This window comes from Crocodylus siamensis, chromosome 10 (assembly GCF_052110815.1).
Source record: "Crocodylus siamensis isolate JL-2025a chromosome 10, ASM5211081v1, whole genome shotgun sequence".
In the NCBI taxonomy this organism is placed as follows: domain Eukaryota; kingdom Metazoa; phylum Chordata; order Crocodylia; family Crocodylidae; genus Crocodylus; species Crocodylus siamensis.
Genome location: NC_143404.1, coordinates 15,127,777 through 15,152,075, shown reverse-complemented (window position 1 = coordinate 15,152,075; position 24,299 = coordinate 15,127,777). Strand labels below are relative to the sequence as shown.

Genomic DNA, 24,299 nt, shown 5'->3' with positions numbered 1-24,299 from the left:
CCCCCACCGGTAATTGGGTATTCTTGTCTTTGATAGATTTCCAGTGTGCATTCATTCTGGTGTGCAGTTGGTCTCCTACGTATTTTCCATGTGGGCATTTGGTGGACTGGATGAGATATATGACATTTCTGGAGGTGCAGCTGTAAGATCCAGGCATACTGATGGCTCTGTTGTGTGTGACAAAATTTGGCTGAAGGAAAATCTATTCACAAACTCTCTTTGCATTTTTGTGAACCTTCCTGCTACTGATGTTCTGTTCCTGTGAATGGTCAAAGGAAGCCAGTTTTGTTTCTGTAGCTGATATTAGCGACTGATTAACTTAATTGAGCTCCTAATCCTGCAAAGCACTTAAGCACATGAATAATTTTGTTCACATGAGTACTTCTACTGAACTTAAGAGGGGCCTGTGATTTTACATAGATTCTGCATAATGCAGATTTTCCCTTATCATTATATGTCATTCTGTTAAACACAAGGCATAGAAGGTACAGAATGTTTTCCAATTTGCACTATGCAATTTTGACTCCATACCATAGTTATAAGGGTACAGGAGTTGCTAAATACTCCTAACTTCCTTCTTGTTATTGGTGACTTTAAAGCAAACCATACTTAGTGGAATTACCACCTGGCTGTTATCTTTAATTTGAGGAACTGAGGGTGATGCATATATTTATCTTAGGCTGGGAAATATACACTCCCTTTAGTTTCAATAAAGACAGCCGTAGTACCTTTAGGCATTTATGACAGATTCCTGAAAACAAATACAGTGAGGCTTAGCAGCAACTGCATAAGAAATGTGCATGTATGAGAGAGTTGCTGAACCTTGGGAAACTTTAATAATCTTAATTGTATTCCTCACATAATTATCTTTTTAATCTGTCCTCAGTGGATATTTGAAAATGTAAATTGTATGAAGGTCACTTCAGAATATAACTGAGATGGGCTGCTGTCTGCCCAGAAGGGAGTGCAATATTTTCAAATGAAATGTGAATAATATTCTCTTTGTTGGCTTGTTAAAGTGGAAGAAAAAAAGGATATTGAACAGCCAAGATGAGCAGAAATTATCTTGATTTTCTTTTTTCCCTGGATGTTTAAGCCAGAGTGTATGTACTGCAACAGATCTCTGGCTGATGGCAGCCTATTGCTTTAGATTTGCCACAGTGCTGTATTTCATGATGGCTGGATTTTCATAGCAGTAGCAAGACAGATCTACAGTATATCCTCTGGCTTCCAGAGTGTAGTTTAATTTCAGGTGATAGGAACCTATCTCCAATATCACTAACTCTGAGTCTCATAATAATTGTTGGGTTGTTTTTTTTTAATCCCAGCTGTAGGCATTAGATTAGGATCTGAAACTTCCAAGACAAAAAAAAAAAAAAGTTTCCAGCCCCTGTGGAAAGGACTTGTGGAATTAAAATGCAAAGAAAAAATGGAAAACTTAATCTCAGTATTTGCCACCAGGCAAGTAAGAAGCAGCCCACATTTATTATTCTTAAAGGTCATGTTGTTGAGACAAACTCTTGATGTTGGGCACCTGACTCAGGGTTTTTGAATGCTTGCTGTTGGTTTTGACAGTTCTGAATGTCATTATCAGTTAAAGGCAGAAGGCCTATGACCATCGGTGGAGCAGTTTTAGTTTTATCCGGTAGAGGGTAGTGTGAATGCATACATATTGGTTAGAGTACCTTAATTTGGCAAGAGGAAGGCCAGGTTTCTAATGCCAGTTGTTTACACTTTTTCTTCTCTTTGGCTTTTTTGCTTCTCCCTTCTTTAAGGAAAGGAGTGCTGTCTTCAGCAGTATTTCCTCCTGTCCCCCTTTAAAATTCAAAAAAAACAGAGCAAGCTGATAATGAGTTGTAGATCTTTCTTCTTTCATTTCCTGAGAGAACAGTTCTGTTCAGGCACTAAATATGACAAGGATGTATAGCTCCTTGCTGTTCCTATGTCATTGGTTTCATCATTTCTTACTTATTGTTGAAGGATATTTGTTTGGACAAACCTTAAAAATTCCCCTAACAGCAGGGAAATTTACCTCCTCAAAGCATGTCTGCCCCTGGAGCGTCTTGTGGGCATCCATGTAGCTAGCTCATTACAAGCTTCCTAGGAAGATGAGGAGTTCAGATCCTAGACTGCAAGTGTGTGTGTGTGTGTGTGTGTGTGTGTGTGTGTGTGTGTGTGTGTGTGTGAGAGAGATCACAAGATAAAGAAAAAAAATGTCTTCTTCTGCAGCCTCTTAATATGCAAGTGGAAAAATGCTTACTTCAGCACCAGCACATTTCTTTGAATAGTTTAATTTGGGAAACTGAATGCTACTTAACTAGTACAAATCCCAGTTCCTCCTCCAGACTCACAGCACAGTCTCTCATCCCTAAATGGCTTGTTGCAATTGAACAGGAGACTGGATGTAGTTTAGAGAGGATGTAGAAAGGCTAGCTCATGAGATTTTTGCCACCATTTAAATCAGACCCTGAAATCTCTCCCTCAGTTGGTCTTAGGTCCAGGCTGTGAACCCAGCCTAACTCTAAGCCTGTTCCGAGGTCTCTGGCTAAGTTCATCACTGTCTACCTCACTCTGAGATGCTACACCACAGCCCCGTCTGCTCTGGTCACCATCCAGGTGTTTTGAGTCTATAATTCCATCACCAACCTGTGTCATCTTTGATAGATCCAGGAGAGGATTATTATGCTGATTACACCAACCTAACACTTGGGGTTGGTAGTAGGGGTAAGAGTGCTTGTGAGGTTTACTGCTTATCAGGTGCTTTTCGTTTCTTCTCCTGGTAAGGGACTCTTACACAAAATACCCCTCTGGACTTGCCTAACAGAGACTTCACACGGAGAATCTTAATCTTTATTAAGAAAAGAAAAGGAGCCACAGACATGAGCAGCTGGCTAACCGGTCTTTAGAAACTGCTCTTAGCCCTTCTCAGCAATTCTTTTGCGCAGTACTGATCACAGACAGTACAGACTTCATTACTTAATTAAGCACAGATGCAAAGAAGAACACTTTTTGCAACAATATATTGGCTTTAACTGGTCCCAGGTGTATGTAACCAATGGGAAAACAGCAGTTCTCATAGATGGCTATATGATCCATGGACTTTCTGAAAGACTGATTACTGAAATTAGTATATTTATAAAAGTTGGTCCAGAACATATTGTGGAGAAGCTTTGATAGGGGTGGGGGAAGGAGAGGAGGGACAGGCAGGTGATAATAGTGGAAAATTCCCTAACTTAGTATATAGCTGGAGGATTAAACTGACTCATGTGTCTTAGCCCATAACATTAGCTAAGCAAAAATTCCCTTTGTTTCCAAAAGTTGCTTGTAACTAGTTAGCAATATGTATGCGAGAGAATATGATTTTATTTTTCTATTCGTTAATACTGTCTAATGCTACTCTTGGAAAGGAGAACTTAAAGAATTAGATTCAAATAAACTCATGACTGCAATAAATGAGGGAGGACTGAAAGTAACAGAAATACTTGAACGTATACTGCCCTTGGCAAGAATCTAGCATACGTTCCTATTGCTGGTATTGCTAGGTAAACATTTTCTGGGAATCATGTTGTAATCATGGCATACAAACTAAGGCTAATGAGGGGCTGGTGTGGGTTGTAGAGAAAAAGTCTGCGCTCAACACTTTTCAAGAAATGATACTGGAGCTAATTGGTGGATGTGACTGTAATTGGAGGTCCAACACCTCCTTTTGTGGCTGCAGCACTATTTATGTTACTGACATGTCAAACTTCCTGTTGGAGGCCTGTGCAATTTGTGAGCACAAAATCATGCCAGAAAGCCACACACGGAGGTACAATCGGCCAGGCAGTTTGAGATATGATCCATTTGATTACTTTTCCAACCAGTAACCCTGAGATAATGCAATTGGGAAGGTGGTGAGACAGAAAGAACAGCAGGAAGTTACTTCGTAGTCTTGAAAAGGCCAAGCATTTCAGCCCAGGAATACAGCTGTCCTTTGCTGTGGAGTTCTGCACTCTCCCTTTGCAGTCTATAAGCCACGTTCTGTTTTTCCTCAGAGAAATTCCTAGTAGTTCTGCTGAAATCAACTGTGAGTGTGACTTTGTCCCAGTGTGCACACCAGCAGAGCTTGGCCAGAGGTAATTAGAAAGAAAGAAGTTCCCAAGAAGACTCCAGGAGCATGTATTCACTTCACACACAGAAGCAGAACAGTTTGCAAATGGTGGAGCTTATTTTTTTTTCACAGATACCCACTCCATTGCCACACAATGAGAGAGGGAATATGCATTTATTTTTGGAACTAAGGAACATTAGAATTTCCTCTTGCTTGCCAACTAGTAACATTGCCCATATGTTTGCACGCAGATTATTCCTGAGCTGTGTAGCAGTGTAAATTTCTCTTCCCTTGCTCCTCCTTGTGTATACTACAGGGATTTACAGTCTCAGAAACACTAAGAAGGATACAGCATTTTCTGCTACTATCTACTGGGGCTATCATCCCCATTGTTTAGCTAACTATGCCATGTTTTCTGGACTGGGTGATTTGATGCTTTGAATTAATTTTTGGAAAATTCTCTTTCTCTGTTGCTTTAAGACCAAATGATATAGTTATGAGTGACTTTCTTCTTCCTCTGTTCTTTTAAGGGCCCCCAGTGGTGCCACGTAATTCTAGTTTATTTTTCTTTGAATGAAGCTGGAATCTCTCACTAGCTGGGAGTGATTCTGGAAGATGCTCATCAACTTCTGGAAGTGCTGAGTGCCTTTCCATTGATTGCAGTCTCCGATAGCACGCTGGTCTTCCATGGTGTTTTGCAGTTTGCACATTGTATAATACATAGTAATGAGAAAACAAAGCTAAGAGAAGTGGGGGGGGGTTTCTGGTTGTTTCACTGGGCCAAACAGTGCCATGCAGTAGATTAGTCTAATGCATGATTTTCTAGTACCTGTAAATACAGATACTAGAAATTGGAGTATTAAACTAATGTGCTGAAGCGCATGTGTTGATGTTGTCTTGGAGCAAATTGTTCCTGTTCAGCCTAGGCAGCAGGGGGCCACAGGGGGGTGGGAGAGCTGTCCTGATCTCCATGTGGCTGGGATGGACCCCAGTCTCCATGTGGCTGGAGAGCTCTCCCCAACCCTGTAGAGACTGGGACCAGCCCCTATGCTCCCTGCCAGCCTGGGGCTGGCACCCAGAGGAGCCTGGAGCTTCCTTTGACTGCTGCAGGGGGGCAGAGCAAGGGAGGAGAAGCCTTAAACTGAACTGTTGGGAGCAAATTTGCTCCCAATGTTCACTCATTCAGATATGTGTGGGGGGCCCAGGTTCTGTGCTTGAAATTTTCTGTGCAGAAAATTCCAGCACATTAATTGCATGTTTAGACACACTCACTGAGTATCTCTTATCAGTAGCTGCTTATGTATAGTGATAAGCTTCCATAAATGCGTGGCAGGAAAGTAGGGAGCTAATGGCTATACTTAAAATAAAAAATGTTAAGGAAGATACATTATGCACTGCAGAAATTAATGTTTGCTTATGGGGAAAACACATATTTTTTTTTGTTTGGCTGGGCTATCTCAATTTCAGCCTTAAAGGTAAAGTAAAGCTACTGGCGTGAAACTCCTGGAATACTTTGCTTTTATGAAACCTTCATGCTGAGTATGAAAAATGCATGAGCACTTCTTAAGTGCCACTGTCTACTGAGCTCTTCTTCTTGGTTGCGATGCATTTGCTGTTACATAATTTTTGTTGGGGTTTTTTTTTTTTTTGGAATTTCACATAACATGCCCTTCATATTATGTGTGTAACACCCCCCCACACACTTTGGTTGTGTATTGTGGGTTTTGTGTGTGTGTGTGTTTTTATGTAGGGAAGATGGTCCCTGTTGTTCTGGCCACATGCTCAGCACACAGCAAGCTGGAGCCTGTATCCGGGGGAAATATGTAAAACCTTCTGGCTTCATTGGCCTGAGCATTGAACCAAAAGATCTCACGGGGATCAATAAGGAGAAGTGCAAAGTCCTGCACTTGGCCTGAAGAAGCAGAGGATGCTTCAGGCAGATTGGGTGGGAGAAAGACCGAAATCTGGCTCTCCTTGATTGGACAAGGCTTGGATGATGTCACACCAGGTATATAAGAACAACTCACTATGGTTCTCTGACCATTTCTCTTAGGGCTGCTAAAAACTGCACAGCTGCATTAGGAGCCAGAAAACCTGTTCTCTGCAGCTAGGGTTGGCTTTGCCTCCATGGCATTAACCCATTTAAGAAAAAAAAGGCTGTGGCTCTTGGCTTGGTGCTCACTGGCTCCAGGGCTGGAGCTGGGGCTGGGGCCAGGAGAGCCAGGCCATCTGCGGAGTGGGATGGAGGCAGCAGCCCTGGCCCTGGTGCTGAGGGTGCTGCAGCCAGTGCAGCCTTCCCTGGAGAGCCACCTGCAGTGCGGGGCAGCCAAGGTGAGGGCTGTGCCAGGTGGGCTGGGCTGGGGGACGCCCTTGTGGTGGGGGACCCTGAGCTGAGCCCCGGGCCACAGTGCCTGGCAGTCTTGCAGGGCAGGTGCTAGGCAGCACCTCTGCTGCAGCCTTCAGAGCCAGTAGCGGGGCTCACCTGCCACTGACCTGTCCTGCAGGATGCTGCCAGCCCCTGCCACGGGCCGTCGGCATCTCCTGTGCCCTGCAGGTGGCTCTGGAATGCAGGGAGGGGGGTGATGTTGAAGTGCGGGGCCCCCAAAACTGGGGGGTCCAGGGCAGTTGCCCCGATTTGCCATACCCTAGGGAAAGTCTTGCATGGGGGTATTAATTCCTGGAGCAAACTGCCCAGGAAAGGGTCCTGGCAGTTACTGGCCCCTGTGTTTCAGAGTTGTATTGTCTCAGAATTGTGGTATAGCTGAGACTGGATGTCCAGGCCACCACCATATATCTGGGCCCTTTTTTTTGTTTGACAGCTATTGCATTTACTGTAGCTGTGTGGCTGAACCTCAGCCATATGTTCAGCTGGTAGATTTGTGCCAGGATAAAGCCTGGCACAGTTTGAGCCAGGGTGAGTCCTGGCACTACTTGTCTATCCAGTCTAGGCCTGGCTGGCTTTTTGCTGCCCAGTTCAGGCCCAGTGAGATAGGCCTGGGCTTCATTTTGTCCATTTTTGTAGTTTGTCCCAACCAAGCGGTGTGGTTGGGCACTAGTTGTAGTTCAGGCCCAAGCCAAGATAGGCTTGACCCTTCCTTTGAGTTCTTTTGCAGTTTTCTGCCCAGCAGGGTTGGGATTGGGACTAGGCATTGGGGTGCAATATGCTGATGAAATCTGCAGGTGACCCCTCAAAGCTACCATGCTGAAGTGGAGGTTGTAGTCTACCACTTCTCCAGGAGCAACAGAGCCTCTTGCAACGCAGAAGGACACATGCTCTCAAGCAGCTCCCCACAGTACAGTGAACCCAAGGAGCAGCTCATAGGACTCTCTGGTGTAGGCCCCACTCTCTAGACCATCGCTGAAGGACTGCTATAAGGGTGCAGGGCTCTGGAAATACCCGTTGGGGAGCTCCAAGTCCCAGACTGCCTAGGTATAGGTAAAGCCTCCCCCAAAGGGGTGCCACCTATAGGCTATGCTTTGTAGTAATAGTGTTTTACAATTATATTTAATGTTTTCTTTTGTTTTATTCTTTGTAATAAATTTCAGTGTTTGTGTTTATACTCTTTGCAAGGAGGGGGTTTTGTTTATGTGGGAGACCTCAGTAATTAATTTAATGTTTATTAATAACAAGTCAGTTCACTGGCAGGACTCTTTGTGAGAATAGTGAATACTCTGAGAAAACAGAAGTCATAAGTATGCACTTGGAAACCTCAGGCAGGAAACAGAAAGAACATCACACAACCTACATGTCCAGTCAGAGCTAACTAGCTCATTGGAATGGTCTGAGTACAGATTTTTAAATAACAGATACAAAGGAAATAGGAAGGCTGCAAGGCAATTTTATTTAGTGGGTTGGTCTTGAGGCTGGGACACATTCTGAAATGATATTTCTATTCCTAACTCTGCACTGGCCCTCTGTATAGTCTATTTATATGTCTGCAAAGCACCTAAAGTAAATGTGTTCTTGGCTGGGACCTTTTTTATTACTATAATTTAAACCAAATGATAATTGTTAACTAAATTATTTACTTGGCTATTGTTCTGCAGTTACATGAATGTTTAAAGATTCCATAGCGTTCTTTGGATGTCCTTGGCCTAAGTTTCTTCCACCTGCACTCTATTCCCCTAAATCTTCTAGTTCATGTTACTAGATACAGAGGGTCTGCTTTGCAACCTTTTCCTTCCCCCACCACTTGTTTTGTCAGATTTTTGTCACCTTCACTCTGAACACCATACTCTGCCAGCCATAGAAAATTTCCTTTTCTATAAATAACTACAGAATAAATAATACCACTTAAGTAAGAGTGGCAAAATCTGCCTCACTGAAATCAGTGGCAAAGATCACGTTAGCTGCTAATGGAAGCAGGACTGGAGCCAGAGTGAATGTTCTTCAATTAAAGCTCAAAATTCAGAAGGAAGTCTGTTGGTTTAACTTGGAAAATGGCAACAGTGGAAATCCTATACCAATGGTTCTCAACCTATTTGGACTCAAAGTACCCTCCATACCTTTTGTGAATTGAGTAGCATCCAATTTCAAAAACTAGTTTATATATTTCAGTACTTAACACTGGTGGAAAGGCTGGCCAGTGGAGCTGGGACATCAGCCAGTCAGGGACAAGTCAGTGGCTTGATGTCTAGCTGGTGGCCAGTATCAAGTAGAGTGCCCTAGGGGTCAGTCCTGAGATTGGTTATGTTCAATATTTTCTATCAACGACCTGGAAGATGGTGTAGAGTGCACCCTCAGCAAGTCTGCAGGTGACACTGAGCTGGGGGAGTTGTAGATAGACTGGATGGTAGGGCTTGGATTCAGAGAGACCTTGACAGATTGGATTATTGAACCAAAAGAAGTCTCATGAGGATCAATAAGGAGAAGTGCAAAGTCCTGCATTTGGGACGGAACAGTCTCATGCACCAGTACAGGCTGGGAGCTGACTGACTCTGCAGCAGCTCTGCAGAAAAGGACCTGGGGGTTACAGTGGACAAGGCTAATGGCATATTGGGCTGCATTAGTAGATGCAATGCCAGCAAATCAAAGGAAGTGATTATGACTGTACCCAAAAGCTTGCTAAGTTTGTTTCAACTACTCAGTTGGTCTAATAAAAAATATCACATCTACTCAAAGAACCTTGCCTGCTTAGGTCCTTAGACCAACATGGCACTCACTACAGAAAGGATGTGGACAAGTTGGAGACAGTCCAGCAGACAGCAATGAAAATGGTTAGGGGGCTGGGGCACATGACTTGTGAGGAGAGGCTGAGGAAACTGGATTTATTTAGTTTGGAGACGAAAAGATAGGGAGGATTTAATAGCAGCCTTCAACTACCTGAAAGGTCGTTCCAAGGAGGATGGATCTGGACTGTTCTCAGTGGTGGCAGATGACAGAACAAGGAACAATGGTCTCAAGTTGCAGCAAGGGAATTTTAGGTTAGATATTAGGAAAAACTTTCTCACTGGGATGGTAGTAAAATGCTGGAACAGGTTACCCAGCGAGGTGGTGGAAGCTCCGTCCTTGGAGGTTTTCAAAACCTGGCTAGACAAAGCCTTGGTTGGGATGATATAGTTGGGGATGGTCCTGCTTTGAGCAGGAGGTTGGACTAGATGGCATCCTGAGGCCCCTTGCAATCCTAATTTTCTATGATTCTATGATTTTAAGTCTGAGCCTGCTTATTTGTTTATCTCCTCACATCTCATGACACCTTTCAAAGGATCTGGAGACTCCCCAGGGTGCTTCAGCATCCTGGCTGAGAATTACTATCCTGGATGAATGGACACATAGACAGTAAGGCCCATTGCCAGATATCTCATTTTACTTGGAGTCTGTCCATAATAATGGGTGGCCTCTTTGGGAAATCAGGAAGATGTAGGGAAGCCTGATCTGAAGTAGTTTCCTTTTCTAAAGTCCATGCTCTGGTAGCCTGGTATAGTACAAGTTTCCTATAATCAGCATGACTTCTTAAAATTAGCTTGAGTGTGTAAACTGTCTCATCCTATTTGAAAGACAGGTCACCTTTTTCCTGTTTCTGATCCACTCCGTGCCAGTAAAATCACACTGTCACATCTGATAATTTACAGACACAACAGACCAGCCCCTGAAGGTTGAGAAGTGCTGTCAGTACCAGGATGTCAGTTTTTGCTGGTACCATTCTGTAAGAGGGAAGTAACTTTTCCCCTGAATTCATCCCTTAATCTTTGTGGGATCAGAAATGTCGTGGAGTTTTCCTTTCACAGGTTAAGGAGAGAGATCTCATTAGATTCTTTGAAATGCAATGTCAGACAAGTTGTTTGTGATGACTGTTCTACGATGTGTGTTACCAAAGTTGATATTGGGGTACACGTGCAGTGGCTTGGGTTGTGGAAAGAGCTTTTAATACAAGAATCTGGGGCTAAAAATCAGGTTAAAAATTCTAGTTGCACTCAAGATGGGCAAATATCAGTATACTTTATTCAACAATCCACTTTCAGACTTTGTGCTGTAGGTAAAATGGGACCAACAACCAAACAAGCCACTCCGCTTTTGATCTTCTTGGGGGAAAAAAAATCCCAAATATGCTCCTCTCCCTTCTGGGTACCACGTATTAGGGGTTTATCATCTTGTGGGGGGGAAATGGGAATACAGACCATGATTACAGTGCAAAGCCACTTCTGTGATCTGAGTTGGCAAATTGTTGTAATTCAGACCCTACGTGCTAGGAGCTTTTAAATACACTAAGCAAATACAATAAAAATAAGTTAAAAGGAAACTTCTCCCAGTTTGTTCAGTAAGTATCTGAAGTCCACAGAGCAGAAATCACTTTTTATAATGTATAAATGATAAGTTTGATTTGAGATCTTGGTTTAAGCACAGTGAGAAAATTGCTCAAGGACTTTTCCAAGTACCCAAGTGTGAGTTTCAAGAGCACTTATATGACTTTAGGGTTGGATCCCATTGTAGTCAGGCATATTTGACAACGTACTCATTGGGCATGTATACATGTTGCCCTATGGCAATATTGTTACTGCGCTGTGCTTTAGTACTTCCTTTTGAAAGTACTACAGCACAGTGCAGGAGCCACCCATCCTGTGCCATATGCATGGCACACTAGAACAGAAGAGCACACCACTACGGCAAAGTAGTAGCTGGTCACATGTAGACAACCATGGACACTATGTCACTGTAGTGCATCGCTATGGTGACATAGCGTCATGTGTGGATGTGCCCATTGAATTTGCTACTATGCTACCAACCAGCAATATCATGAGGATGGGGTATACAAACCTCACACAGCTTGAAAAGGGTTAATGAGTGCTTTTGCCCCCACCACTACATCTGCAGTGGATGTCTGACTTGTGAGAAAGGGCTAAAAAAGGAGAAGGTTGGGTCAGGCAGGGGCTGGCTGAGGACAGCTGATCAGCTGCTCTACTTGGGGAGAGAAGCCTTTCTAGGAAGGACGGTGGCTGGTTAGAATCTGGAGCAGGCTTTTAAGTAGGGAAATATTAATGCTGTTGCACAAGGCCCTAGTGGATGCCTCAGCTAGATACTGAGATGAATTCAAACTGGAGCAGGGTCATGAGAGACCTAGAATGATCAGAGAAATGGGCAGAAAGAGAGATTAAATTGTGTGACTTGGTTAGCTTCACAAAATGAAGGCTAAGAGTGAATATGATTGCTGTCTAGAAATATATTAGGGCAACAAACAAGAGGAAGGGCAGAGAGCTATTTAAACTGAAGGACAATGTTAGCACAAGAACAACTGGGTGTAAGTTGGCTGTAAATTAGACAGAGGTTTCTGTAGCAGCCTCTTAATGGTTTTGGGGGGGGTTTTTTGCTTCTGCTACTCCTAAGTATTTTTTAAGATGGAGCCGATCAGTTTACAAAATGAAATGTGGCCAAATTGCCTTCAATAAGCAGAGGACTGGACTTGATGGCTCAGGAGGTCCAATGCTCTTCAGGCTCCAATTCACTGTGGCTGTCCTTTACCCCCGTGCAGGTAGCTAGTACAAGGTCTGTCCACCATACAAAGTGGGAAGTCCTCTGTGTTGAACACTGTTCCAAACCTTAGGACAGATTGCCCCCGACTGCAGATATATCCAGAAGAGAGGAAAATTTATTTCACTCAGGATGCATCTACACAAGCATTCAATTTGATCTGAGTTTACTCTGGTCTAAACTACTCTGGAGTAAGCACTTTTGGGCAGGCAGGGATTAGGGAGGAGATCCCTCTTTAATAGCCAGCCCTGCATGCTGCTCTCTGGCCTGCCCCTTCTTTGCCCAGGAGCAGCGTGCCAAGCACAGGGGCGGCACGTGGCAGCTCTGTCTTTGGCAACTCTGACTCCCTGTGCTATGGCTGCTCCAGCCTCTGTCCCTGGCAAGGACAACCAGTGCTCCACACTCCTGGTGGCTGCCATGCTGACTCTGCTATCCCACCATGCTGACCACCACTTGACCCACAGCCATCTCGCCCGGTCTGGCTCCCCTGTGCCCAGTGACCACCTGCCTGGCCACAGCGCACCATTCTGGGGCTGCTACCACTGCTGTGTAGCTGCCGCCAGCAGGGATGCCAATGAGGGGCTTCAGGATACCACGCCAGGGTCACCACTGCCCTGTGGCTGGCCTCAGGCTGGCCTTCTAGTGGTAGGGCTCACCCCAGAGCAAATTGGTTCCCAGGTTGCATCCACATGTTTGTTACTGCGCAGCAACTAATCCTGCTTAAATTTGCTACCTACAAGTGGGATTGAGGGGTTTGACTGCATAGTGAGCACACATGTAGAAGCGCACGCTTACTGTGTAGTAAACTACGCTAGTGCGCAGTAACATATCTCATGTAGACACACCCCCATTCCTTCTCCTTCTCCACTGATAACTTCATCTTCATATGGCTAATACTGAGTGCCTTATTTTTTCTGAAATAGTTTCTCACTTTCTCCACTCTTTGCCACTTCTAGTAAAACCACTGCCCTCCCTGTGTCAAAAGCAATTTCTGATGCCTTTGTTTTCATTTCCACACATGCAAACTGCGCCCAAATTCTGACAATATTACTGCACATTTCAATCTTTTCTTTTTAGTCCTCTAGTTAATGTTCCTGAACATACAGTGCCTTATTTTTCATTCTCAGGGTCTCTTCCATTCTGGCTTCCTTACCACCTGTGGAGTCCCTCCTCCCCTTTTGATCCATCAAAAACGTCACTGCTAAACTTATCCTCCTCGCTTATTAACCTGAATGCTTTCAGTCCCTCCTGTCCCACTGCACTAAGTTTAACATTCTTGTCCTTGCTTTCAAGCTCCTACCTTGCTTCACTGCTTCCTTTGTATCCGACCTAGTATCTTACCACATTACCCTGTGTCCCTTCTGCTTGGCCAGTGATGCCAGTCTACATGCTTCGTTTCTTTTCTCCTACAGTCTTTCCTAGGCTTTTCTTCATGACTCCCCTAATGAACAGACTAAAACATCCAGTGGGGCTGATTCTTTCCGGGGTTTTTGAAGCCTATTATATTTGGCATAATAATATTTTCAATCCCTCTCTATTAAACCTCCTTACTATTGCAATGACTGTGAAAAGTGAGTAATGACTACTTAAATCAATACAAGCTTTAACTAAGCTTTGCAGTGACCATGCAGTCTCATTTCCCATCCTATCCTATACTGGGAAGTTTCTATTGTTGGAAGATAACTGGAGTTTCAGCCTTAAGAAACATGAAGTAAAACAGGGCTGTCCAGCTTCTGAGCAGCTGGGGACAGCACGCTCTGGGGGCCACAGATCTGGGGCCCTCCTGGCTCTCACTTTGCAGTAGCACCACCCCCTGCTAATTACATAGCATGGGCATCCTGGCTGCTCTCCCCCTCTCCTGGCTGTGTGTACCCTGTAGGTTGCCCAGTGCTCCCACACCTGTGTGGACAGTCCAGTCCAGTCCAGTCCCTTCCTACTCCCCCCTCCCCTCCTGGGCATGCATTTCACATGGGAAGCCCCTCCTTGCAGCACAAGAAACCTGTCTCCTCCCCCCCACCCCAAACCACATGTGCAGCTCCCAGCCTCTCGCACCGCACACCCACAGCATGAGCATCAGCCCCCTTGTTTGCTGTGCCCTCAGGTTGGGCACTTCAGCTCCCCCCAGTCCATGCAGCAGGAGCAACTAGAGACACAGGGAGTAGTGGTGGCTGGGTGAGAGGCTGTAGTCTCACCCTTTGGGAGCTTCCAGTTGGATACCCCTTATGTAAAATATACTGCAGAGCAAAAGCACCTCTGCTTACAGTAGCATTGCTGCTGTGTTTTAGGATACTGTGGTAGTATGTTGTAGTAATTATTGTACTGACTTATGATAAGTCCAGTAAAACCAGTCTGACACATACCCAAGTGCAGCATCTGTGCTGTTGTTGGCAGGTTTCTGACAGCCATCCTCACGCTGTATAACAGCTCATGCTTCACCAGCTGATACTGCAGGTTATGTCTGTATGCTGACTGGCAGGAGACATGCCTTTATATTCCTCGGCTGGAGCCAGGAAGGGGTAAGGGTTTGTAGGAAGACCTAACAAAATGTAATCTTCACAGTACAGCTTTATACTTCCTTGTACAAGATTTAATTTGCAAATGCTGGCCTGAAGTTTTTTTAAATATTTGAGTAGCTTGAGGATGCAGTTAAATATTTTATTTATAATATTTCTCCTTATCTGCACAGTGATAGAGAATAACAGTAATAAGTGTGTATTTCAATAAGTGTGAGATTTACTATTGGGCACTAGGGCCAATGCAACAGGAGTCCCACTGATGCCCTCAGAATGGGGTTTATGGATTACATGTTGTACTGTATGGACCCTTTGTTGTGGGAGGTGGGATTTTTACTTTGTAATTCATACGTGGCCTGGGAAGTAGGGATTCATAGGTCCTTGTGTGGTTTTCTTGTACTAGGATGAAATTCACCCTAACTATATCATGGGTTACATATGTCACAGATGCACCAAAAAAAATATCCATTGACACTAGAGAGAATGAGAATGTGATAAACCCATTCCTAAAACAAAAGGCCATCGTGTCTTTGTGGCATACTTAACTAGGCAAATATAATACTCTGGTTGGAAGCCATTTTGAGCTCATGCAGAGCAGACTGTTAAAGAGAAAGTGCTCATGTTGTCCTTTCATGGATACTTAACTTTTATTTCCTGTGCTGATAGTCTCATAATCTAAACTAAAATTCATTCCAAATAAAAGTCTTGGAAAAGTACAATCCATGTCAAATTAATTAGTTTGTTTATCAGAAGGAAGCAGTAATACTGAGGGGCAGTTTTTATAGGAGATTTATTAAACATAAATGCAGCTGGAACTGAGTTGCATTCTTACCTAACAAATTAAATCTGTGTATATGAGGTAGGGTTCAATGCTGGGATGAAGATGACTAGAATCCTTATCTTTTAAACTTGTAATGATATATGAAGAACATGGCTACTACATATGGTTATGGTTTGTAGCCCTTGTGAAGAAACGGGCTTGTGAACCAAACAAGGGTTATATGCAGCTATGGCAAATCTGCACAGGACCACTGAGGTCCTCCAGTTGAGTGGAGAAGCAGCACCCCTTTGAAGCAAAAGCTGTTGCAGGTAGCTGTGTGGGTCACCCTTTATTTGGCAACTTGTTGTGAATTCTGCAGGCTGCGAACCACTCAGATACAAATGATCTGGGTTTTACTGTATTGGCTTCTTGCAAGAGCTCAGCAGTCTAGAGGATCTAGAGAAGCATTTGCCAGAGTACACGAGGGCCCTGCTGTACAGTTTTCTTCAGGTACCCTATGAATGCCTAGTAATTCTTCAGTACCTAGGTCCCTGAGCTATCTTCAGAATATTACATGAAGTTATCCTTTTAATAAACATAGCATGGGAATCTATTTAGTTTTATAAAGCCTGCTTTTTCAGCTATAGGAAAGTGACCTGGGTAGGCTATAGGTAGAAAGCTTAGTTTAAGCACCACTCGATGAAATCACATTTAATTATGATAGCAATTTACTATAATATTAGGGATCCTAAGCAAGACAGCAGAAAGACTGAATATATTGCTCTGTGTATTTGTGATAAGTATGTATTATGGGATTTTTAAAAGCCAGATGACAGTTACTCGACTGATGTATTATTCCACTGAAAATATGTGACCCCTTGAAATGAAAGAAAAACCTATATTGCACAGCTGGAAATGGGAACAGTAAGGCTAATACCTGTTTTAACAGGGCAGTTAAGTGCATGTCACCAAGGCATCAGTTTCTGGGCAACAGACATAGATCCTTAACAAAGCCTTAGCAGAGTCACTACTAGTTGCAGTACCGATGGAGAGCATCATGAGCATCAGAGAATTAAAAGTGCTTGAGTTGGAGGCTAGATTAGGACTCCTATCAGATACTATAGATCTTTTCTATAGTAACCAGAATCTTGTAGTTGAAGTTGCCACAAAAAAAAATGTATAGCAGTTGTGGCAGTTGTTGTTTTTCTCCATTGAGGGAGAACAGAAGAGTCAAGCCATTGAGGACACAGAGCCTGATCCTCTACTGCTTTGCATTTCTCATACCATAAAGTGAATAAATAGGAACTGAAGCATTTTGCCCAGTGGCAAATAACTGCAGGGCAGAGAGAGTCAAGCCTCTTGTGTCCCTCTCCAGGAGCGATTGCCTTTAAAAATAGAAAAGCAAAATCAGAATGGACAGAAGGCTCAGAAAGCCAATGAGAATTACAAACAGGGATTTAAAGATAAAGAGAAGATCTTAATTAGATCTCGACCAACCTGTAGAAAAACACATTTGGATTAAAATGAAATAGAGCTTTGTATTTAGGTTTTCAGAGCAGGCATGGTGAGGGGAATTATTTATGTTTGCCATTTGTGAAGGTAGATTGCTTTTTCTGCAAAACTCTCTTTTTAACTTTCAACCTTTTCAGAACACTGCTAAAAGCTGCTGGTAGGGGTGATTCTGATCACACTATATAAAGGAAGTGTTCCCGTGGATAAAAAGCAGGCAGCATTTCCTAGTTTAATATCATCCTTCCCATGTTAACTCCTTTTCACATTTGTAAACGGACCCATCTAGTGTTCAGGGGCATGCAGTAAACCTTGCCTTATATTTCACCACCACAATTACATTCCTTTTTGTGAACATCCATCAATATTTAATATAGAGGTGTCAGCTTGCCTGTAACGTGAGGACCTAATAGGCACCCTGAATTATACATCGCATGGTTGGGGGAAACCAAAGTGACTTTTCTTATAAACCCAAAGTTCTCCTGGCTGAGGTGATTTCTGGAAGCTGCTACGTGAAATCCATATCAATGGATGATCCTCAGAAGAAACTTAGCCAGAAGCATGAGGGAAGACCCCGGAAAGTGAGATTCAGAATATCTTCTGCATACAGTGGTCGGGTGTTAAAGCAAGTCTACGAAGATGGCCAAGAACTGGAGCCTCCAGAGAAAGAATATTCCCACCGCTTTCTCCACCGCAGCTTTGAGTCAGGGGACCATTTTTATGGGGCTGGAGAAACATCCAATCCCAGGTTTTATTCTTCAGCCAAACTGACTGCCCAAAGGATCAGTATATTCAAAGAGGACAACAAGTACAGTATAACAAGTAACTCTCCTCTCTTCAGTGACTACCAGACAAGTGATAGTCATCATAAGGTAAGTAGTATTCACTTTAGATTTACAAGCTGACCAGAAAATGGTTTGCTTTTAGAATATGACATTTAGACTCTTCCAATTTAATCCAATGGAGATTCAGTTCAGATCTAGTTAAAGGCATAATGGTCAAGTCTTCAGATATGTGCCTCTAAGTCTGCAGGTATGCTTGCTCTCACACATATGTGCCAGTTTTCTGTTCAGTTCTAAATGATAGTATCTGCGCATCACAGTAGGGCACTCGGCGACACAAGAAACATCTGGTTTATACAGCTCACTTTTTCACTCCTCCCCTCCCCAGTGAGAAAATGGTTTGTGTGGTTTAGTGTTTTGTTAGTTTAAAAAAAAAATATTTACACAGGATTCTGTATTTACCTACTTGACAGGCAGGCAGATATAAAAGACTATTTGCATTGTGGGTGAAAATGGCACATGAGAAGAGGCTAAATTGAATCTGTTTAGAAAACATGGCCTAGTGCCTGAAGTAATTAGCAAATGATTGTTAATCAAATTTAGGAAAACGTAATGGATGTGTAGCACATCTTTATTGAATAACTGAGTTGCTGTACCTTGGTGATAGGTGCTGGGACTTAGACTGGGATCTTCTAGTGAACTTGGAAGATCAAATCTAGATATACCAACTACAGAACAATTTATACATAAATCATGGTATAGTAACTTTTGTAATAACATAGATATATTAAACTGGAAAGTAAGCATCTACTAAGCAGAGTAGAAGCAACCGATATAGGGATGTAGGTTATAGCCATGTTGGTCTAAGGCCACAGGCAGACAAAGTTCTTTGGGTAAATCTGATATCTTTTATTAGACCAACTACATAGTTGGAAACATTTTTGGAATTTTTTTCCCAACTATTTAGTTGGTCTAATGAAAGATATCAGATTACCTAAAGACCCTTGTCTGCTGATGCAACGGGTATACACCTAAAATTCAAAAGTGCATGCAATAGAAAACAAAGCTAAAAATAGGTGAATGGGGTTAGCCAGTTTGGTGGAGTGATATTATGATACAAAGACTTCACTGTTGGGCTACTGCTTCAGGTTGATAGTAACCAGATATTATTACCATCTGACAAGGCTTGAGCGGGCTGCTGTGAAATGATTTGGTAACTTCAGTTCAGTTTTTAATGAACAGGAATGCACCTAGTCCTAAGCCAAGCATAACTGGCATTTTTGCATAAAGTGCCAGGACATAATGGACCTACGGACAGAAATATGTTCTCAATCCTTTGGTGTTACTACCTGTGCTGTTCTGTGCATAAAGTGGGAACAATGAGTCTCCACAGTTGTCAATCTGGCACTTTCATGATATAACTCTATTTAACAATGAACAGGGAAGTATTTAAAAAGCGCTAGAAATTATTTCCTATGGACAAGGTTGAATACATCATTTGTGTTGTAAACACGCATTCATACTTAAGCAAAGTTGCGCGTATGAATCCCATACTATTGAGATGAGCAGTATAAAATCCCATGTCATCAACACCTAGCTAATGCATGAATACTCTACAACAGTGAATATTTACCCAATGCAAATGGCACCTTAGTGTATGTCAGGGCACCTGGACACTAATCCTGGTGAGACGATTTACTTTTTCTGTGTTCTTGGACAAGTCACCTAATCTCTGAGTCTCAGGGTCCGCAACGTTCTCTAGGATCAGTTGTCACCCTGCTCCTAAGGTAATTGGTATGCTACAAAAATCCATTCAGGACCTAGTGAAATCACATTGCATCATAAATATATGGCCTTTAAAAGCATTCAGCAAATGGAAATGGTTTAAGCCAATCTGAATTTTTCATGCTTCTACTGGAACAGGAAAGGGTCTGCCAGGCCATCAGTGTAGCTTCACGGGCTGATTTATATCACCTGGAAGCCTGGCCTGGTATCTTCTAAAACTGCAGCATTTCCAATTACTTGGCATTCTGACATACATACTTAGAGTGAAATATGAACACAATGTGTAAAACAATAGGCTAGGGAAGCTGCTATATGATACTCTGTAAAGAGATACGGGAAAATGGAACAGAGGAGGAAACTTACTGCTTTCGGGAAAGTGTATGACCAAGAAGAACTTTAAAAACAATAGAAAAAACTAAAAATTCAAGCAGTAAAAAAACATTTTAGACTTGCTTCTCTTCCTCTTCCATCTAAGAATTACAATCATTTCCCACTTGAAGAAACAAGTAAATATTTGTATGCCCAAGGATAACTAGAAGGGAGGCATAGAAGGTAAACACTTGTCTAAAGATGTCTCATACCTGTTACCTCAAATGAGAGCATTACACTCGACATGAATAGGAGCTGCAGGTACACAGCAGACCTGAAAAGCAAGGCCGAAGTGATGTAGTTCCAGTTAAGCGATGTGAGAGATTGTAGTAGAGCTGGGGAGAGAACCCAGACCTTTTTACAGGATGTCACATTCTTGAACCATTAGTCTCGTCTCCTTCTTATCACTTGTGATATGAATGTTTAACAAATATTTAGATTCTGGCAGTACACTGACTGCATGAGCAAATATGGGAGCCATTAGGTAAATTGGGTGTCAGAACTTGAGAAGGAATATTCATTAGGCCGTGAATTATTCCTGTATATGCTTGTAAGAATGTATCTTGGCTTGAGTGAGTGCTCCAAACTATCTGTTCATCCACACTTCTAATTGTACAAAACTAAGCTGGAGAAAGTTAAAACTTGCATATTCCCTCACTGTAACTTTGTACTTACACTTTTTGGGCAGAACCAAGACATGAAAATACACTTGGACATATGTGAAATTGTGGGAAAATAAAGTGAAGACTTCTCTGTCTACAAAAACTGTAGATCGAATTTTCATTGATTTCATAGACATCAGGGCTGGAAGGGACCTCGGGTGATCATCGAGTCCAGCCCCCTCCCCCAGGGGCAGGAAGTCAGCTGGGGTCATAGGATCCCAGCAAGATAAGCATCCAATTTACTCTTGAAGGTGTTCAATGTAGGTGCTTGAACCACCTCCGATGGCAGACTGTTCCAGACCTTGGGGGCTCGGACAGTAAAGAAATTCTTCCTTATGTCCAGCCTGAAATGGTCTTGCAGAAGTTTATGATCGTTCGACCTAGTCATCCCTTGGGGGGCTCTGGTGAACAAACGTTCCCCCAGATCCTGGTGGTCACGCCTGATAAACTTACAGGTGGCCATCAGATCACCCCTGAGCCTACGCTTTTCCAGGCTAAAGAGTCCCATGGCTCTCAGCCTATCATCATAAGATCTGTTTTCCTGACCTCTGATCATGCACGTGGCTCTCCTCTGGACTCTCTCAAGCTTCTCCTCATCCTTTTTGAATTGTGGAGCCCAAAACTGGATGCAGTACTCCAGCTGCGGCCTCACCAAGGGCGAGTACAAGGGGAGAATGACGTCCCGGGATTTGCTCTTGCTGTGTTCACATTATGTAATGGATTACTTCCACATGGGGCTAAAATGAGAAGATGGACTCAGAGGGCTGTTGGATGCTCACTGAAGTCAATGGAATACTCTCACTGACTTTGGTCTAAGTCAGGGCCAGATTTTCAAGTGCTCAACATCCAGAATCAGGACAAGGATTTTCAATAGAGCACAGCACCTCAGTTTGCTGAGCTTTTCTAAAAATCTGGCCAAAATGTGTTTCAATTGCAGGTGAATTGCATATTGAGAATTTATGGGTCTTAGTACCCCAAAAGAGCAAAGTCTACTGCTACCTTTGCCTTGTATGATGCCTTTGTACAGCTGATGTGCTCATGACTCCTGTTTACAGCCTTCACCCATTTTAGATTTTGGTAAGATCATCATCTACACCAACAACCTGAAAATCATCCGTGCACCAACAGACAAGAAAGAGCTGGTGAGGAAAATCATCCAGAATGAGGGCCTGAATGACTTCATGTTCCGAGAAGGGAAAACGGGAGATGCTGAGCCAATCAATAGGCATTTGAGAGATGCAGAACGGCACTTTGCTCACAGTCAGCGTGGACAGGTAAGGCAAAATAGGTTGCAATGCTTCCTCCCCACACTTCCCAGGGTCCTGCCCCAATCCTATGCATCCACGTCAGCTGGGGGGAGAGGGTGATCATTGTTTAATAGCACAATGCCTCCTTTTGCACGAGAAGAATATTGTCTTTCCAATAAGCCAACAGGACTTCCACTGAAATGTATGGAAACAGACTCAGGTCCTAAATCCCTATTCCACCTAAGGAACACGAGACCAGGCCACAAAATTTATTCTCACTCTCTCACGCGAGCATACAGAGAAAAACTACTATAGAGCTAAAACAGCCCTGAAATTGAAACTGAAGTACTTTCGTATCAGCAGAAGTATTTCAGAGCGAGGTCAACCATTTCTTTCATGGGTCATTCTTTGCCATATTACTGGTCACAATTCCAATTAGTTTGATCTTAATTGGATCCCAATATATAGTTTTGCTGTGCAGTGAAACTCCAAAGAATTACAACTTTTGCAAATCAGTAACTGACCTTTTATGCTTGATGTAGGCTTACTTACATACATTCTTCAACAGAAAATCTACTTATAGCTCAGATATATAAGCACACAATGAGAGTGAAGACTGTATCTTCTCTGAAAAGTCTGAGGCCTACCAAATAACTAGTGATCTAGGTGCCCACCCTCAGACACTTTAAGAGGAGATTAATTTTTTTGAAGGGGATGCTAAGTATTATGGTGTCTTCAAAGTGTCTTTGGCTCTCAAATCTATCACACATACTGTAGCACAGAATTTATTTATGTAGAAATGGATATGGGAAAACTAGTTTTCAGCTGCGACCAAGTCAGGGATTTCAGTTCTAAATGTGAATAGGTTAGAGGGCCACCTTAATGTTGTTTTCATAGTTATGTGCATTGGAAGTCCTCAAGTTGGAGTCAACATAGCATAAAAGGGAGAAAACTGTCATAAGGCATTGCTTTTGAATAATTTATCAAGTCCTGAGTTCTCTACAGAGTCCATGTGTTATAGTGAGCACTTGATGGAGCTGAAGGTCTTGCGATGATGATTATTTTTGGTTGTGCAGAGTATTTTATGGTAATTCACTTTAATATATATATTGATTACATTTGATATAATGAATATTTATATATGTGAAGGACATCTGTGACATTGGAAGGTGTCCTGTTAGTGTCATTATAAGTTGAAATAAACCCATTTGCATTTTCAGATCACTTCACAGGCACCTAAAGCATGCATCTGCCACCAATCTGCATCTTGACTTAGGCCCTTGAGTTTCAACACTAGTTCTGTAATATTGTGTAAAGGAGAAATACATGGATGCAAATAACTGAACTTGACATCAAAAGGATGAAATTTTGCCACGGTATATTTTTCTGTTAGAAAGTATTTAATCCTGTCTTTGCAAAACAGTGCATTCTGATAAGAAATTTGAAAGAGTGCCTGGCACACCATATTGGAATCCAAGCCTAGGGGGAAAGGAGAGCGTGTTTCAATGCTAAGAGCTGTTGTACAGACCACAAAAGGAGTATTATTCCCTAAACTGGGCTCTCCTGGTGAGAGTTCTGTGTTTGTCACTAATTTGGATGTCAGATGTTAAGTAAAAGACTTCTGTTTGATCCTTTTGTTCCAGGGAGGAGACATAGAGCGCCGCTGCTCCCTGTGCAAAGGATCAGGCTCTGCCCCCTGCTCTCTGTGCCATGGAAGCAAGTTTTCGATGTTGGCTAATAGATTTAAAGAGTTCAGGGCTCTCCGCTGTCCTGCTTGCAATGAAAATGGCCTGCAACCTTGCCAGATCTGTGCTGCATAATTGTATCTCAGCAGCATCCTACTGAAACCTCCGTCTATGTTACTTGTCTTCAATTAAATAGTTGTTGTATAACAACACAAGGTTATTAAAAGTTGGCAAAGGTGTACATGCAAATCTATCCCTATTACTTCATTTACTTGTCTCTGATTTGGTACATTCACCTGTTACATCTGTTAATGAAGGTAGGCCCCAATCTTGCAAATGCTAACATGTAGTATTTAACTTCACATGTTGGAGTAGTCCCATAAATCAGAGAATCTACCTACATGCTTCAAGTCAAGCCCATGTGTAAATGTTGACAGAATCAGGGCCTGTAATTTGCTGGGGTTAATACTGTCTATTTCTGTATACACATATATTGTGCAGCACAATGAGGTCCCAATCTTTGGGGGTATTAAGCACTCTTGTAACAAAATAATAGTAACTAGTAACAGACATAGCAATGCCTTAAGCATGTAAATAATTTGTTGAACTGAAAAACAACAGTGTAGCAATCTTATAAAGGCTGCTGTCAAGTTTAAAATGCTGAACATACAAACATTGCACTGTATTTTGCAATTAAATCTATATTTATTCCTGCAGTGGTGCATGTATTTCTAATAGATGTAGCTTATTTCAGTTCTACTTCTATGTTATACAGAGATTCTTTTAGCATATAATTCAGGTAGCAGAAACTGTTTCCAAGTCTAGAGTCATAATGATAAATGATCACTGTGAAACTTGAAACATAAATAAATAGAAAAACCAGAGAGTTTTATATGTTGGTTCTGATTTGTGCTGACCCACATTTCCCTTT

General features: G+C 42.6%; 1 protein-coding gene across 1 annotated transcript; it reads left to right on the top strand.

Moving 5' to 3' along the window:
* Positions 1–17,365: 17,365 nt before the first annotated feature.
* On the top strand, positions 17,366–23,503 carry GRXCR2 (glutaredoxin and cysteine rich domain containing 2). Its single transcript, XM_090064221.1, has 3 exons — positions 17,366–17,710; positions 21,492–21,710; positions 23,327–23,503. The coding sequence occupies exons 1-3, from the start codon at positions 17,366–17,368 to the stop codon at positions 23,501–23,503; spliced, it is 741 nt and encodes a 246-aa protein (XP_089920347.1).
* The last annotated feature ends 796 nt before the right edge of the window (positions 23,504–24,299 follow it).